Source organism: Achroia grisella, unplaced genomic scaffold (genome assembly GCF_030625045.1).
Source record: "Achroia grisella isolate CSIRO2021 unplaced genomic scaffold, CSIRO_AGI_Agris_v1 utg1241, whole genome shotgun sequence".
Lineage (NCBI taxonomy): Eukaryota > Metazoa > Arthropoda > Insecta > Lepidoptera > Pyralidae > Achroia > Achroia grisella.
Genome location: NW_026712604.1, coordinates 973965 through 990513, shown reverse-complemented (window position 1 = coordinate 990513; position 16549 = coordinate 973965). Strand labels below are relative to the sequence as shown.

Genomic DNA, 16549 nt, shown 5'->3' with positions numbered 1-16549 from the left:
ATCAAGAAGAACAATATTATGATTAACAGAACCAATTAACATAATGGTTATTTGTCATTAAATCATGATGAAACATTGTAGGCCTGCTTTCAAAGGGCTGGATTATATTTAGGAATGTAAAATGTTTGAGTGTCGCATGGGAACACGCATTAGAGACCACACACGCTATAAAGCAGTCTAGTCTGTGTATCTGATCGTAAAATTGGAAATAAACCGCATTCAAGCCAGATATTGCGATATCATGATGTCACACAATTGTGTTACCATAAAGCTTTCGAATTACGTAAAGCATCAACTTTCCTTTTCAAAGCGTTTCATTTTGCAATGTTCTATACTTAATCAAAATCACCATCTTCCTAGCAGACGTTTTACTCTTTCCTTCATTTATCTATTCGTAGACATAGTGTTCACTCCCTTTTTAAAAGAGGATATATCTTTTAGACAGTCTATCCATTTCTCTTTATATTTTCCACTTAACTTTGTGTGTGTGTACACACATAAATAAATATACTTAATTGATAACAATTCTAAAATCAAAGTGAAAGCTTTTCAGCTGTTAAGTCTACGAACTTGCAACAATTACATAAAAATCCGGTACTTCTTATGGATTGTTAACGATATTCTCGTTGCAGTTCTTAAGAGTATTGTTCACATTTTTCCATTTTTATTTGTCAGACTCTAGATTAGATAACTTTTAATGAAGTTGTGCAATAATCGTCAATTTGAACCAATACTTGAATCCTAAAACTAAAAATACTGTTAGGAAAAGCAACTAAAAAGAACAATGGAGCTTATATGTTTTAACAGAACTTACTAGTTTAGGTCTAACTAGGCAGACAATAGATCGAGCTGATTCTTCATCACTACTGCTTTCGAGGCAATCGGAGAGCGAAGGAGACCGGCGTGGTGGCCACTTCGGGATTTTCTCCGAGGGAGGTGACGTCACCACGAGCGGTGCTGGCAACCACGAACCATGGCCGCGCCACCACGACACCAAAGCTGGGGCCACACCCACCACCATTGCCAGTCCAAGTCGCACCATTGTAGAGCAAGCGACACAAACACCCAAGAGTTATCTACACGAGCATATTTCATACACTGTCACTAGGAAGTGTCTAGAGGCGCATTGTTCATAAATAAAAACGTCTATTTTAGATCGATGCAGTCTCACGCACTTTCACGCGGCAATATGTCACCGAAGCCGGTTGAGCGGCCGTCGGGGATTATGCACCAACGTGCCCAAGTCAGCACACGGCGAAACAACGCACGTGCTATTTTTAATGGCTGTTAAGAATTCTTCATAAGTCGAATGCCAATGTCGCATGGACAAAACTCACTTAGCACATCACATCACCGATTGAAACTTTTACTGGTAGCAATGTATGGAATTTTAATTAGTTTTAAATCGATATCACACGTGATAACTTAAAGAGACACCGAGTAGAACTGAATGCATACAACTTTGCGTAAGATAAAAGTTGAAAGGTGATGCCCGGTGAATCTTCGGGCGGGGTACTCTCGCGCTCGCAGACAGCCGAGTGGCGGTGCTGGCGGTCGTTGACGCTGGAGCTCCCCCTCCTCTACCGCCCAAAGCGCCCCTCCAGCCGCCCGCCCAAAGAAACAACCCCCTCGGCGAATGTGCGAAAGAATGTCGCGCAAAATTATAATAAGATGGTACAGATTCTCAGTCGTGCACTACGGAGTTGCATTCATAACAATTTATTTTTGGAGTCGCGCTACTAAATGCTCATTAAATATTTTTATGTAGCCAGTTTAACGTAGGATGTCGCAACATGTTTCGAACTAGTACAGTGTATATCGTGACGACGTATTAGAACTTTGTTAATTTTCAGTACCAAGAGAAATTTGCATAATGAACAGACGAAAAAAGTACTAACATAATTTTTTAAATTAAAATGTTGAAGATAATAGAAAGATAAATAATAGGTTGGTCATAAAATTGATCAATATAAGAGCCCAGCTATACTACAATGCAATTTCGCCTGCGTATATATTTCATTATGTATGAAATTTGAACACAATAGGTACTTACTCTATTGTGACTCTATATGTACGAGTATCTGTATAGCTGTTGTTTAAATCGTAAGGTTTCCGTTCTAATAACAGTACATATTACTACATAATCTTTGTTACTTTGCCTTGTAAAAGTAAAATTTACAGTAATAGAATAGAATAGAAATAATCATAAAAATTATAAGCAAATAAACTTAAAAAGCACTTTTGGGCGATCCCATTTTATTTAATCTACCTTAACCTGCCTGGAGCCTAAGGATGGACATAAAATACAAAGTATGTATTTTAAAAAAACCTAGTCATACATAGGCAATTCTGAATTGTGCAAAATATTACAGGATTGCATAAGCCTGGGAGGCAATCGGGGTTGGGAGGCAGGCAGACAGATCGATGCTGGCGTTGACGTCATACAGACCAGACTGAATAGACGTCTAGAAGTTACATAAAGCCTACAAAATACAAATAGACTGTTCTATTTCAGAATTAAATAAAAGGTTCTTTATCCATGTTAAAAGAGTTTGTATATCAACATTTTTAATGCCACCTTTGTAAGTCCAACATACCTACCGTCAGTTCTGTATGTCGTTCGTGCCGAGATGAACAAACAAAAACGTTTTGAGTATCCAGTCTAGTCACAAATCTATACAAATATTACAAAGCTGAAGAGTTTGTTTGTTTGAACGCGCTAATCTCAGGAACTACTAGTTCTAATTGAAAAATTCTTTTATTGTTAGATAGTAAATTTGTCGAGGAAGACTTTAAGTTATATAACATCACGCTACGACCAATAGGAGCGGAGCTGCAATTAATAATATAAAAGGTGGTGAAATGAAACGCAGACAAAGTTGCGCAGGTCAGCTAGTCATCTATAAGACTAGCTGACCCGCTAAATAATCTAAAACCAATCGCAAAATTCAGTTGAAAACCAATAAATGTGTTGCAGACGAGATTTGTTGGCAACTGGGTTACATAATCCAGGCCCAGGAAGGCTCTCCAAAACTGGGACACCGGATCGATCGCAATAAGGGCATTACCCCCGGACTACATGCTCCGAATAACCTATTTCCGTGTACTTCACTACCCCCTAAGACTGAAATAGAAATAAACTCTAATTTTCACTTCATAATATTATATTTATAGCTAGTTGATACCCGCGGCTCTGTACGCGTGATGCTGTTAAGTTTAATTTTTCACAGACTTCAAAAACAGTAGCTACTTCTCAATTCGACTCTATTTTAATTACCTCAGAACTTTTTCCTTGTGAAACGATATTGATTTTTTTTGTTCGCGATCTGAACATTACTCGTTAATTCGCCTACTCAAATTATTCGTCTTGAGTTATCCGTAATAACGCACATTTATATTATCACTAGCCATTCCCGCGACTTCGTCCGCGTGGAAATTAACTTTATTTTACTAAAATAAAAGTAGCCTAAGTTACACCTTATTACATCAGCTAACTGCTTAAAAAAAGTCCCGTCAAAATCGGTCCAGCCATCTCAGCGATTAGCCGGAATAAACAGACAGACAAAAATTGTAAAAAATCCTATTTTGGTGTATGTACCGTATTTATATTCATATGCATGTATTAAAAAACGGTTATTTCAATATTACAAACAGACACTCCAATTTTATTTATATGTATAGATGTATAGATTTGCATTGTATAAATCGTTAATGATACAAATTTCGTGACCTAAGCACGTGTAATTCGTTCTTCGCAGATGCTTATGTTAAGAAAAAAATCTAATATTTTAGCTTATACATATATATTTTATAAGTATATCTCGAGATATAAATCAACATTGTTCGCCGTACTTTCTTGTATCGTCGTCAAAGAAAAGAAAATAAAACAAAGTAAAAGGAAACAAATACTTTTTCTCTGGTCATAAATCTTATCATCCAAGTTGTCTGTAAGAAATAGATTATGGCTGATAAGGCTGCCTTCTGTAGTAATATAGCACATTATGATACAACGCATTTTTATGTATATTTTTAATGCGTAAATAATTTCAAATAAGATTTTCTGAAGAATAATCTAAAAATAAAGATAAGCTTAAAACAAATATTGGCTGTAGGAAACACAATTATATGCATCTTTAATAATAATAACCCTGGACAATTAACACAGCGCCATCTAATACGCGGTACTAATCCACGGTATGCAGAGCTTGTGTTATGGGTACTAGACAACTGATACAAACATCTAGATTTTTATTGTAAATACATACATAATGTACATAGAAAGCACGCCGATACAAACAATCATACTTATGATAAAAATGTTTGCACCGTGCGACGAATCGAACATGCGACCATCGGAAGTAAAGCGGTGTGCTAAACCCCTAGACTACCGAGACCGTCTTTATTGAGATTGTATGAATACACTGCAAAAACATGGCCTCTATGACTACTATACTCGAGCCCGGTAACTCTATATGCATGCCTTTTATTGAAAATGGTCTCATTTTTATTTATATTAATGTTATAGAAAAAAAGATTTATTTTTTTAACGTAATGGCTATACGCTATATTTCACGAGAGTACCCAGGATACAACTACTTCAAAAAAATCTCTTTGTCTTAATAAATATTTGCTGCGATTTATTATAGCAGGTCAATTTTAAAAAACACTATATAAACTACACTAATACACTATATTTATATAACACTATCCATCATATTAAAACAAAGTTACTGTTCACTATAAGAGTATAATAATAATATATTGGCCTTTATTATAATAATATCGGTATGTTATCGACAAAGTTCCGTCCAGTGGATCACGACATCAGACCTTGACAATTAACAAGAGCACCTAGACGGTAAACAAATTAAATTATGACTAGTATTAAAAAGCAAGTGGGAGTTCTTTACGTTCACGTGTCTTAATGACAGCCTCGGTGATCTAGCGGGTTACGACATCAGTTTTTCCTCAGTATCACCTATTTCAGCCACCAAGCAGCTTAGTATTGATGTGTTTTCGTTGAATGCGAAATAATTTTATATATTACAAACGAACCACATCCTACGTGGTTGTAACCCACTCATGCATAACCGTAATATCTCCTTTAGAAAGTTTACACTTTATCCGTAGGAGATAAAAACCATCGCTCCTAAGAACAATTCCTGTCCCAGGTAGCGAACTCTGAAAAAGAGCGAGCACAATAGATCTATGTAGGTCGGAGTGCTACAGGTCCAAGCACCTGACAATAGCCCAAACAACCCAATTACAAAATATATTACAAAACAGGAGTAATTGTAATATATAAGATATATAATGAAATATATAATGAAAATTAGATTCTAATTTCTATTTGACGTATTAAATCCGAAGTACGTACAGTGATTGATCATGTGACGTTTTAATCATAATAAATTGAATTTATTCAATGTGTACAGAAAATGCGTAAAGAAGGTATTTTTTAATACTCATAATATTTATACCAATACTAGCTGACCCACGTAACTTCGACTTCATCACACTTACTTGTTTGTATGTGTGTGTGTGTCATTATATATAGACATTTGTATTTATATAATATCTTTTCATATTATAGCCTATGTGTTATTCTGATGTATAAGCTATATTGCTGTAAAGTCTCAAAGAGGCAAATTCAATAAGAATGAATCCCGGTGGTTTTCTGGGGGAACCGCGTGGAGGTAAATACGACATGGTACATTCCTAGTAATGCGTCTATTAGTCTACATTACTAACAATCCCCTTTTCCCTCGCAATTTGTTGGAGATATTAGTGGATATAAAGAAATAAATATAATTTAATCTAGTTTTCATCACAGCTGCATGTAAAACATAAGTGTTAGCAACAAAAACACTAATTTTAAATGCGATGGATTATAGTTTTTATTCCAAAATCAATATGCCTAATACAATCCAGCGTTAGTTCAATTTAAATGAAACCGGTGTTCAATTCACGGGAAGTCGACCGATTCACGACCTCTTAGGTATAATTCAGTTTAATAAATCACTAGGCCACGACGCAATGACAAATAAATGTTAAATATAATCAGATAGGACACGCAAATCTTACCTCCCTGGCGATCTGGTCAAGAGCCTGCTCCTCGGCAGTGGCCTTCGTTTGTGTGCGCTGCCGTCGCGACGGATCCATCTCCGTTCAGTCACTGCACTCTGTTAACATTGAAGACAATTTTTAATGTTACTTACTTTTTTTTCGGACTACTCTAATGCTGTTGGCCGCAGCTTCACCGGACGATAGAGGGTGAGTGCAAATGGCACTCCAAACCCGCGGATGGACTTATGGAACGGCTGGAAGGCCTACTCACGCCTGACGGATACGACTTTAGTCTATGGGCACGACTAGGGGTTCGAACTGGACGGTAGGGAAAAAAAATTATAAAGTAAAAACTTGACGTTCATAAGCGGCTAAAATGTCCTACATGAATAAATGATTTTTGAATTTGAATTTGTACCTCGGCTCAGGCCATCGCAACATCGAGCCCCGTTTGAATTGAGCGGGAGATTGATCGGATTGCTGAATACTTACTAATAAACTAAGAGTCGACCTGATGAAAAATACTAATTGTCACGTTTATAACAGCACCACGGACATGTGTAAAACTCGTGGAACTTCACATTAGAAAATAAAGAAATATTTATTGAAAATCTATGAAATAATTGTATAGAATAGAATAGAAAATTCTTTATTCAAATAAACTTCAATTTAAACACATTTAAATAGTCATACTTTATTGTTTTATTTTTGTGAGAGGCCTATGTTCAACAGTGGGCTGATGATGATGATCATGATTGTTTTAATATCGCTTGTATTAATACCGCTGATCGGTAAAACTCTCTAATTACAAGAAAATTTAACAAAAACTTGTGTTTCTCTTTTATATTTTCAAATATAAATGTGTGAATACCAACTAGCTCAGCTTCAGTAATGCTGAATAAATGTGTGTAAATGTTAGAAATACCTTTAGAATTTTATACTTATTCCCATTATTTTATTTAAGGACTAAGGTGCCTCATGCATCTCTCTTCTGTAATTTCACAACACATCTCACAATTCATATCACAACATAGACAATACAGAGGAACCCTTGCAGTTGACTTTGGGTAAAAATGATATTTTATTTTTACAATTTTTATCAGTATCCCTTAAATTCAGATAATTTTTACAATTATTTTCTATGACAACAAATACCCCTGTATATATAACACAGCGCCATCTAGTCTTGAATCGAGCAAACTTGTATTGTGCCTACTAGTCAATGCTAGGCGTATTTAGAAGCATCTTTTTTTAAACAACAGTGCAACAGTTATAAACATTAAATAAAAAATATTTATTTAACTAAATGTCTATCAGACTATCAGTTAGTTATAAATTAAATATTTTCATGACACACATATCTGTATCAAGTAGGTTACCAATAATCTTTGTGGCTGATATGTCATCTACAAATGTTTATCACACTTATGTATATCTTGTTCTTAGAAATTACTAAAACAATAAACACTACATTTGAAAAGTTTATTATATAACACTTGTTTTTTTGAAGAAGTGTTATTATATAATTAATGATTTTATTAAATGAGTGTAATGGATATATTTGAGTTTTTTATTTAATAATTATTATCCCTATTTATAAATGTATGTTTTCATCTGTTTAATGTGTATTTAATTTTAAAAAATGACATTTATTGGTAAATTACAATATATGCAATGTACTCCTAATTCAATATTATTAATTTAACAAAATATAAATTGTTTAGAACAAATAAAATTAATAAAAGAAACATTAAATTAAAATTGATTTATAATGAATGATGATGAAGAAAAATATTCTCTCTGTTGGGAAGCCACTTTATTATATTCTAATTACTGCTTTCTAATATATAAAACTGGTTACTGATAAAATGCACACAAGTATTATAAATAAGAAAATATATCATATGTCCACTATATGTTATCCTTCCACAAATAACTGGCTGGGCAGCTTTTAATGTTTGTTTTGAAGATCACTACCATTCATCATAGGCTTTTTCATCATCATTTATCTCTTATAAAAGGAAAACAGATGATGATAAACATTTCAGAATGATCTAATAAAAAACAATTGCAATTTAAAAACATAGAATTAAAATACAAAAACTTGCAGAACAATTACAGCGTCCATATTATTAGAGGTCAAACATTGACCTTGTCTCCACTTGAGTAATGCAACAACTATGTACGGTTGATTAATACTTGCCTTATCTCCTTCAGGTAACCAAAACATAGTTATCAATAATGACTACAAAACTATCATTAAATATTTTATAAAATACAAGGCAACTTTCTATTTTCTTATATTTTAAATGAAGTATTCAAGAAAGGGATTTAATATTTTATTTTATCAGTATATGTTAAAAATAGTGCAAATTAGTATGTATATATATATATCTATACCCTACATGGGAAACTAGTTATAATCCTGCTAGGACTGACTGCAAGTTGGTAATTTAAAAAGGAAAAATCAATCTATTGAATATTAGTGTTACAAATAGAACACAGTAGAAACCAGATATAACAACATAGTCAACAACAAACAATGTAGAATACATTATGACAAATACATTGCATGAATTTGATAATTATATATTTGTAAGCAATATATAATTGCTTACAAATATATTACATAATAATTATATATACATAGCTTGCTTACAATGACTATGTGGAAATAGTGTGTATCAGTGCTCCAATATTACTACTACACAATCAATACTTATACTTAATACTTAAATACATTTTTATTCAGACCCAAACAAAATCAAACCTATATTAATATTACATAAATATTAATTATTAATTTTGAAGGAAGATTAAACCTAAATAAATGTAAATTAATACCACCTACTTGCTTCACTTCAAGACCACAGAATTTGTGTAAATAATATAGAAATAAAAAAGTGTATCGGGACACATATGGCTTCTGTAGTTTCATATGCACAGTAAAGACACCCTTATAATGATTACATTATTTAAAATTTAAATACACATTTTATACAAGTATATCAAATGTATACTTAGACAATGTAAAAATATATATTATATTAAATGTAAAGGTGATGGGAATATTTGTGTAGACATATTAAAATAAAGTATTAATTTTCTCACAGTTTTTAAGTCCTAAACTTAAGAAAATCCATAGACATAGTAGTGTTTAGAAGCATAAGTATTTATGTCAATCTTAATCCTCAATGAATTTTATCTAATCAAAAGGTTATTTCAACTCCTTCAATGTTTATTTGTAATGATAGTAAGCCTAGACTGGATGTCTTATTCAATATATTTTTTTTATATTTTTAATGTGTTATGCTGATACCTTAATTTTTGCTATTGGTTTCAGTTTTACTATTAGTCTATGATACAATCAAATTAAAAACAATATAATTTATTACTGACAGGCAAATTTAAAAACTACTTACATAGTTTTGAGCAGTGGGTAACTTTTTCTTTACTAGCTAGGCCACAGACTAGCAGCACATATTGGTTTAAACTCTAACAGCAGGAGGAAAGCAATGAACATAGTTATAACCTATTGGGTTCATTGAGCTCTTCCACATGGATGTTTTCGGAAAACCGTATTAGAATTACAATTGGGAGAAAAATGGGTGGGCAAGAAGCCAACACTGTTTTTTATGGCAGTTGTGCTATGACATCATACTTACTGAGGTTGCTATAGAAGTAAACACATCACTGGTAAACACAACTCAGGGAACCAGCAACCACCACTCTTATAAATAATACCCGTCAATAACCAGTTCATAGAATACTGAATACAAAACACAGAATTAGCGTTTATGTTGATTTATTAGGACACGAAATCACTGCCTACACGGATCACTATAATTTACGAATTTGAGGCTTAACACCGTTGTACGTGATCATTTGGCACTATATTAGAATCTAAATGAAAATTACGCCGTTTTTGTGACTGTGATTGAGCAAATTATTTCATTTTTATTAAAATTAAATTGTACAAAAGCCATGTATGACATGCATGCCATTGCCATATAAAACTGTTGCGTTCATAAATGTTTTAGATGAATGTCAACTGCAGTTACGGAAGCATTCACAATAATATTACTCTTGACTGCTTTAGAAAATTATTTTTATTTTTATTTTACAAGAATTGATAAAATGAAATGCAAAATTATATTATCATTTTATTAAATAACTGCTTAACACACCGGTTTTATTACGTTGATCGCGGTCGAACTTGCGGTCTAAACCGCGACCACAAATAAGATAATATTATGTAATACAGTACATTTATATTTATGAGTATGATTTTCAAGTATGGTATATTATCTATGAGTATGTTTATATGGGCCCTGGGTGTTTTCTATGTACATTATTACACAGGACAATAAAATTTACCTTGTTTTTTGTTGCATGAGGTTTTTTACTGCTGTTTATTAATTTGGGTGTGCTGATTTCGAATCTACCCTCAAATTATTTTTAGCAGCTCTGGTTAAGTTACACCAAACTGTTGATAGAATTTATCGACTACTCATGCAAATTCAAGACGGTACCTATATCGCATTAACCAAAGCTGCTAAAAATAAACTGAGGGTAGATTCCAAATCAGCGGACCCAAACTAATAAACATCAGTAGAAAAACCAAATTCAATAAAAAAACAAGATAAATAATAAAATAAAGTTGTTGTCCTGTGTTATATATATAATAAGAAAAAAAGGATTTAACTGTATGTACCAGTCGTCTACTACCCATTACACAAGCTTTGCTGAGCTTGACACTACATGGCGCTGTGTGAAACAGTGTCAAGTTGCCCAGGAATATTATAAAATAAAAATTAATAATTAGGTACGTTATATTATAAACATTGAGCTGTCTTGAGACTTCTAGTACAATTTCCTGTCTATTTTATTTGATTGTCGGTTTCAAATTTCTTGTAATGCAGCAGAGTACAGGCAAAGAACAGAATATGAGCGATAAAGAACCTGACCGACACCAAGATTCGTGTATATTCAGAATTGTTATATCTTCATGGACTTAGAAGACGACAATAATAAATAAAAAAAATAATTAATTTACATTTATTTTAGATAAGTTAGAAACTTAACTAAGAGATAGAGACAAACAAGATGTTAGCTACCTCCTTTAGCATTATCAGTACTTCCAGGGCGAGTTTATTCTACAGGTATAAATATAAAAACAAAAATAAGGAAAAAATCTTTATTACCACGAAATTAAAAACCATAATTTGATTAATAATACAGTCGCACACACATATTTATGCCATTCACAACAATAACCTTCTAATTACTTTAGTGACATAAAAAATTGGATTAAATAAAATTATTTAATCACTCTTAGATTTAGTTGTGTCCTCCTTGTAGTAAAGGAAGACGAAGGAGAAGAGAAACACGCCGACCATCATGGAGAATGCGCTCACGTAGTAAGGGTACGCACTGGGGATGAACCGCTCGTACTGTGTATGCTGCAAGGGTCGCACTGACACCTGCAATGTATATTATTACATTATTGTAAATTTGACCAACTATAAATGCAGGTTAGAGTGAAAAATACATAAAAAAATTTTTTACAAAAAGTAATAAAAAGAAATCTAAATTCATATTAAAAAATAATTTATTCATACACACATATTCATGTAGGACATTTTAGCTGCTTATGAACATTATTTTTTTTACATTATAATTTTATTTTTTTTCTCTACCGTCCAGTTCCGTATAAAGACCCAATTGAGAAGAACTGGCAAAAAACTCAATTGAACTACTTTTCTTTTAAAAGCCAGTTTATTTACAGTGTATATTTATATAGGTGTCTATGTCTAACATTAAATGAAAATCCAGTGCATGAACAACTATTGCCATACATGCTCGTCATTCAAGTGATCATTTAGTGAGGCTTTGCTCAATAAATATAATTTGTCAGATAGGGTAATTCCAAAATATCCTTCGGTAACTGATTCACATAGTCTCATCCGAAGCTAAGCAGAGCTTTGTATTAAAAACTACTAAAGATAAATAATACTTAAACTGTACTAGTCAAATAACAGACTTTTAAATAGTAGTAGCAAACCCATACCTGTGTGGAATGGTACAGTCTTGTGTAACCCACTCTGTCGTAGTCCACTTTGAACTGATAAACTCCCCAGATATCTGGGATCTTAAAGACAGCTTCATACACTCCATTGCCTTTGTTCTTCAGTGTGGTACGTACGAAGGGATCGATACGGACAAATTCCAGCTGCACATCATCAGCTTGGAATGGTTGCCATTTGTCACTCCTCAGTTCTTCAATCTCAATTCTGTATACCTAGAATTTATGTTGCACTTGATTAGTAATGTCTATTTTCATTTAATGTAATGCTGTTATATATAGTCCATACCTGGCATATACAGTTTCACCGAAAGATAAGGAGTGACTTGAATTTTGTGGACACGAGAATTTGATATATAAGATTATGATACTAACAACGGTGTCTGTGATGGTGTATGTGTTGGAGGACTCCTTCTCGCCTTGTCTGTTGTGCTGCACACTGCGCACACGCAGGCGGCCGCGCTCACCAAACACCCACTGGCTCAAGTGCACTGATAAAGCCTTATTCCCTGACACATCGGACTTCACTTTGTCACCCTATATGAAATATAAAAAAAATAAATTAATCTAACAGATAAACATTTGCATTTAGAGCGGAGGATTATTAGACATAAATATGTGAGTAGTCTTTATTTCTAATAATCCTCCATTCATCCATCTACATCTATACCTTAGCCAACGGCGACTTTTCCATTGCAGGGTTCCGCAGGCTATGCAAGGTCCTTTGTCCTACGTGAAAAGTATTTGATGCAAACAATTATGTGGAAATTTTCCATTGATTCAAGAAAACTATGCATTTTACATATTTTTTTAAATACTTTTTAAAAGATACAACTTGGTTGAGATTGGAAGCAAAACTATTTAATATTAATCATAATTACATAAGTACCCTCACATAAATCAATTTACAAATAGTAATCAAACTACCCATAGTTTACATACATAACACTTATTATTTTAGATCGAGAGGTTTTTGCAACTTGCCACTCCCTGATTGTTTATTGGCTTTGGTTGTTACGCGAAGCCCCTGCAAGAGCTAGGCCCTGGGTGATTGCCCTATTCTCCACACCCTATAGCCGCACTGACCTTAGCAATGTACCAAATCAAATGAACCACTACATGCATTTTTTAATTAACTTCACTTCATAGCCATCCACTATAAGTGCTCTGCTAGAACATACCATTAGCACAGGTAGATGCACTATTTCATTATCAACTATACAAAAATATTTATACACAGTATTATTATACATACTATTGTTCTAACAATGAGATCAACAAAAAAAATAGTTGGGTCAAAATATACATAGTAAACAAAATAATATATAGTAAATTTAATATATTTTAAATATATTTATCACACAAATATAGTGATGTGAATACATGTTTTTATATATGTACTAACCCTTTCTATAGCCAGCGATAAATGTTACTTTAAAAAAAACTTACATGCACTTTGGAGACAGGTGAATTGAATGCTTCATCAGAGAAGAAGTACAGTGACCCACTGAACACAATGCGGGCATTGTTTCTGGCCTGCAGAGCTGCAATGAGAACTGTCTTGCGGCCGACTGCATGAGGGTACTCCTTCACCTTTTAATAAAATATAATAGAGATCAGACAACAGGTTAATAAATAATAGGATAAATATCAATTGTAAATTTTAAATTACACAAGTTTCCGTCTTTCATTTTGTCAAGTAATAATAGCAGAAACTCTCTGTTAAATAAAACATAAAATATTGTGATCAACTACAAATAGTCACACCAGTTTCCATGATACAAGCCTGTGAGCCTAGTGCAGAACTACAGTGATAAATAATAAATGAAAATGTTGTATGGTAAAGTATTAATTTAAAGTTACCAACTTCCTTTGAATAATACTATATAATAAATAAAAAACTGATGTAATATTTAATTACAACATTTACAGATTCATATTCATACTAATTTTTACACACCCTTTTCCTAATACTTATTTTTTTAATAAGCTACTGAAACTTGGCTTTACCATGTTAAAGACCGCACACCCACCAGTGGGTCACTCCACAATGAAAGTAAATTTACTTGTTGAGACCAGGTGATCACTCATAGGCACTTTAATTGAAATAAATCTATGGGTTAAATAATGTCTACCTCACATTATTGTACACTAAAGATATATTTAAAAATAATATACATAAATAATTATCAATAAAAAAAAATGCCAGTCCCTATGTGAGTAATAACATTTTTCAATGCACAGTCTTCAACATATTATGCATATAAATAGGACACATAATAAAATATTAAATTCTATTACCTGACTCTTAGGATTGTAACTGTATGCAGTACTATCAGCAATCAATATTGGGAGCACCAAACTATTATCTTTGTCTAAGATCAGTCCAGTCCCTTCAAACAGTAGGGGTTGAGTATTCTGAACTCCTACAATTGTTGGTGCACTAATCAGATTCTTGGGAGATACGACAATCCTGGTATGATCACTTTCATCAGTGACATCATAGTTGAAGTGATCAATCACTGCGGCTGATTCTTCATCCATCTGTAAACAGAGCAATGCACATTTTGCTTTATTACTGAAGTCATGTTCAACTTCAGTATTGAGTGAATATACTGTAATTTATTATATTAATAAATAAACAAATCTAAAGTCACAGCCAATTTCTGACCCAAGGGAGAGTAAGTTAAAACATATGCCAGGATGTGATTTTTTTCAAAATAAATTTGTTGTCTCTGTGTACTTTATTATCACATGAAAGGTAAATAAATAATACACTTTAGTATTATTTATTTACCTTTCATGTTTTTAATAAACTCCACAATACAGATTAAGCTGTAGTTATGTCATTTGATTATTGTTTTTTATGCTTTCCGAAATAAAAAAAAATAAGATTCTCAAATTTATAGTAATTTTCTTGTTTGTATATAACACACATACTTTGACTTTAATATTTAGAATATGTATTAAATGTTAAATATTCTGTTGAAGAATTTACAGAGTTTGCCGCACACATTGGTAGCACAGTTTACTTAATTCCTGTTGGGCTATTTTTAGTAGACCAAGAAATCAATAGGGCAATATTATATCAAACAGCTATTAGTATTGTCTAGGGTCCAATAACATGTTGGATAACATAGTATCCAATGAGAACTCTACAACAGTATCCATTGTAGAAAATGTCAGTGAATCAGTGATAAGATAAGGTGGCAGTTTTTCATAGGATACTTTTTTACTCTCAATGAAAATAAGGAACAGACCTCAAAACCACACTCGGAAGCAATTTCTCTATAGATATCCCCGGCGGCAGCGTTGCCGGCCATGAGCAGGTTACCACCATCATCTATGAACTTGGTAATGGCTTCGGTATCTAATTGTCCACCAAACTCGACGACGGACGGCGAGAATATTATTAAATTTTTGTACAAGTACTCTCCATACTTCGATAGTACGATACTAGCATCATCAGCCAATTTATATGTAAGACTATATCCACGATCTAAAAAAATGAAAAACAATAAAAAAAAACTACTAGGGTACAATCCTCCAGTCACCAGGACTGATTATTTCAAGTTTTTATTGGAATTATCTAAAATTTACTCTTTAGGACATACCGGCATTTCGGGACACGCCGTGTCCAACTTACCTTGCAATGATTTGAAAAATTGTGAATGTGTTTCCCTTATATTTAAATTATCAACTAGAACCAAGGTCTCTTGTACTGCTGAGACACAACAGAAATAAATTGTAATCGTTAAAATTATTGAAATCTTCATTTTAATGAAGAAAGATTTTGGACATACAAATAAGATTAAATGGACACCGACATATTACGTGTCACTAAATGTCATGTTATATTCCCTGATATGTCAAATGCCAATGACGTAAAAAGCACAGATTACTTTAATCATTTTAACAGACATTAAAGCCTATTTGGAAAAAGCGCGGGAACGCTTGAAAGGAAGCGCGCTATTTTAAAAATTTTATTTGTTTTATTTGGTTTATTCAATTGTATATCGTATATATTGTGGTTAAAATAAAATAAATAACCCACAACATGGGGAAGAGTAGAAGAAAGCGTAAAAAGCCTGTATCGCCAGATGATCCAGATAGTGACTGCAAATCTTCAACTTCATCCGAATCTGACGAAGTGGAATTAGATCAGAAAGAACTGTATAAAACTTATTTTGTCACGGATTATCATAGACGTTATCCAGAGGATTCCGGTGCAACTGAATTCGTTGTATTCGTTGAGTCTAGTGACCCTAAAACTATAATAGGCTCTAGAGACCTTCTATCTCTTTCATCTTGTTTAAAAAGGTTTAATAAAGGAGTCAAGTATCTCAGAAGCTTAAATAAGTATAAAATAGGAGTATATTTTGAGAAACCTGGCCTTGC

The 16549-nt window shown here is 33.0% G+C and overlaps 2 protein-coding genes across 3 annotated transcripts in view; both read right to left on the bottom strand.

The window, feature by feature from the left end:
* The window catches only part of LOC131854645 (leucine-rich repeat flightless-interacting protein 2), a 36154-nt gene extending 26095 nt beyond the window's left edge, over positions 1–10059 (bottom strand). Inside the window, exons 1-2 of one of the 2 annotated variants that reach the window (XM_059205779.1) lie at positions 9732–10059; positions 6085–6182 (exon numbers count right to left, since the gene is read on the bottom strand). In XM_059205779.1, coding sequence (XP_059061762.1) covers positions 6085–6162 — 78 coding nt within the window. In that variant the 5' untranslated portion in view covers positions 6163–6182; positions 9732–10059. Of the gene's footprint in view, positions 1–814; positions 1517–6084; positions 6183–9731 lie in introns of those variants that run through there. The other variant, XM_059205777.1, reaches the window with a different exon arrangement.
* Positions 10060–11249: 1190 nt separating this feature from the next.
* Positions 11250–15996, bottom strand: LOC131854639 (dolichyl-diphosphooligosaccharide--protein glycosyltransferase 48 kDa subunit). The gene is made up of 7 exons (XM_059205769.1): positions 15798–15996; positions 15412–15650; positions 14453–14695; positions 13601–13744; positions 12527–12688; positions 12137–12367; positions 11250–11549 (listed from the first exon to the last, which is right to left on the bottom strand). The coding sequence occupies exons 1-7, from the start codon at positions 15925–15927 to the stop codon at positions 11391–11393; spliced, it is 1308 nt and encodes a 435-aa protein (XP_059061752.1). The 5' UTR covers positions 15928–15996; the 3' UTR covers positions 11250–11390.
* Between the last annotated feature and the right edge of the window lie 553 nt (positions 15997–16549).

What these genes read in the sequence shown, in the direction of transcription:
- LOC131854639 (XM_059205769.1), bottom strand. Translation starts at nt 15,927, where the DNA reads ATGAAGATTTCAATAATTTTAACGATTACAATTTATTTCTGTTGTGTC. An exon ending in GTTACAATCCTAAGAGTCAG is followed by an intron (nt 13,745 to 14,452) that starts GTAATAGAATTT and finishes TTTTATTAAAAG; the next exon opens with GTGAAGGAGTACCCTCATGC. An exon ending in GACTGTACCATTCCACACAG is followed by an intron (nt 11,550 to 12,136) that starts GTATGGGTTTGC and finishes TATACATTGCAG; the next exon opens with GTGTCAGTGCGACCCTTGCA.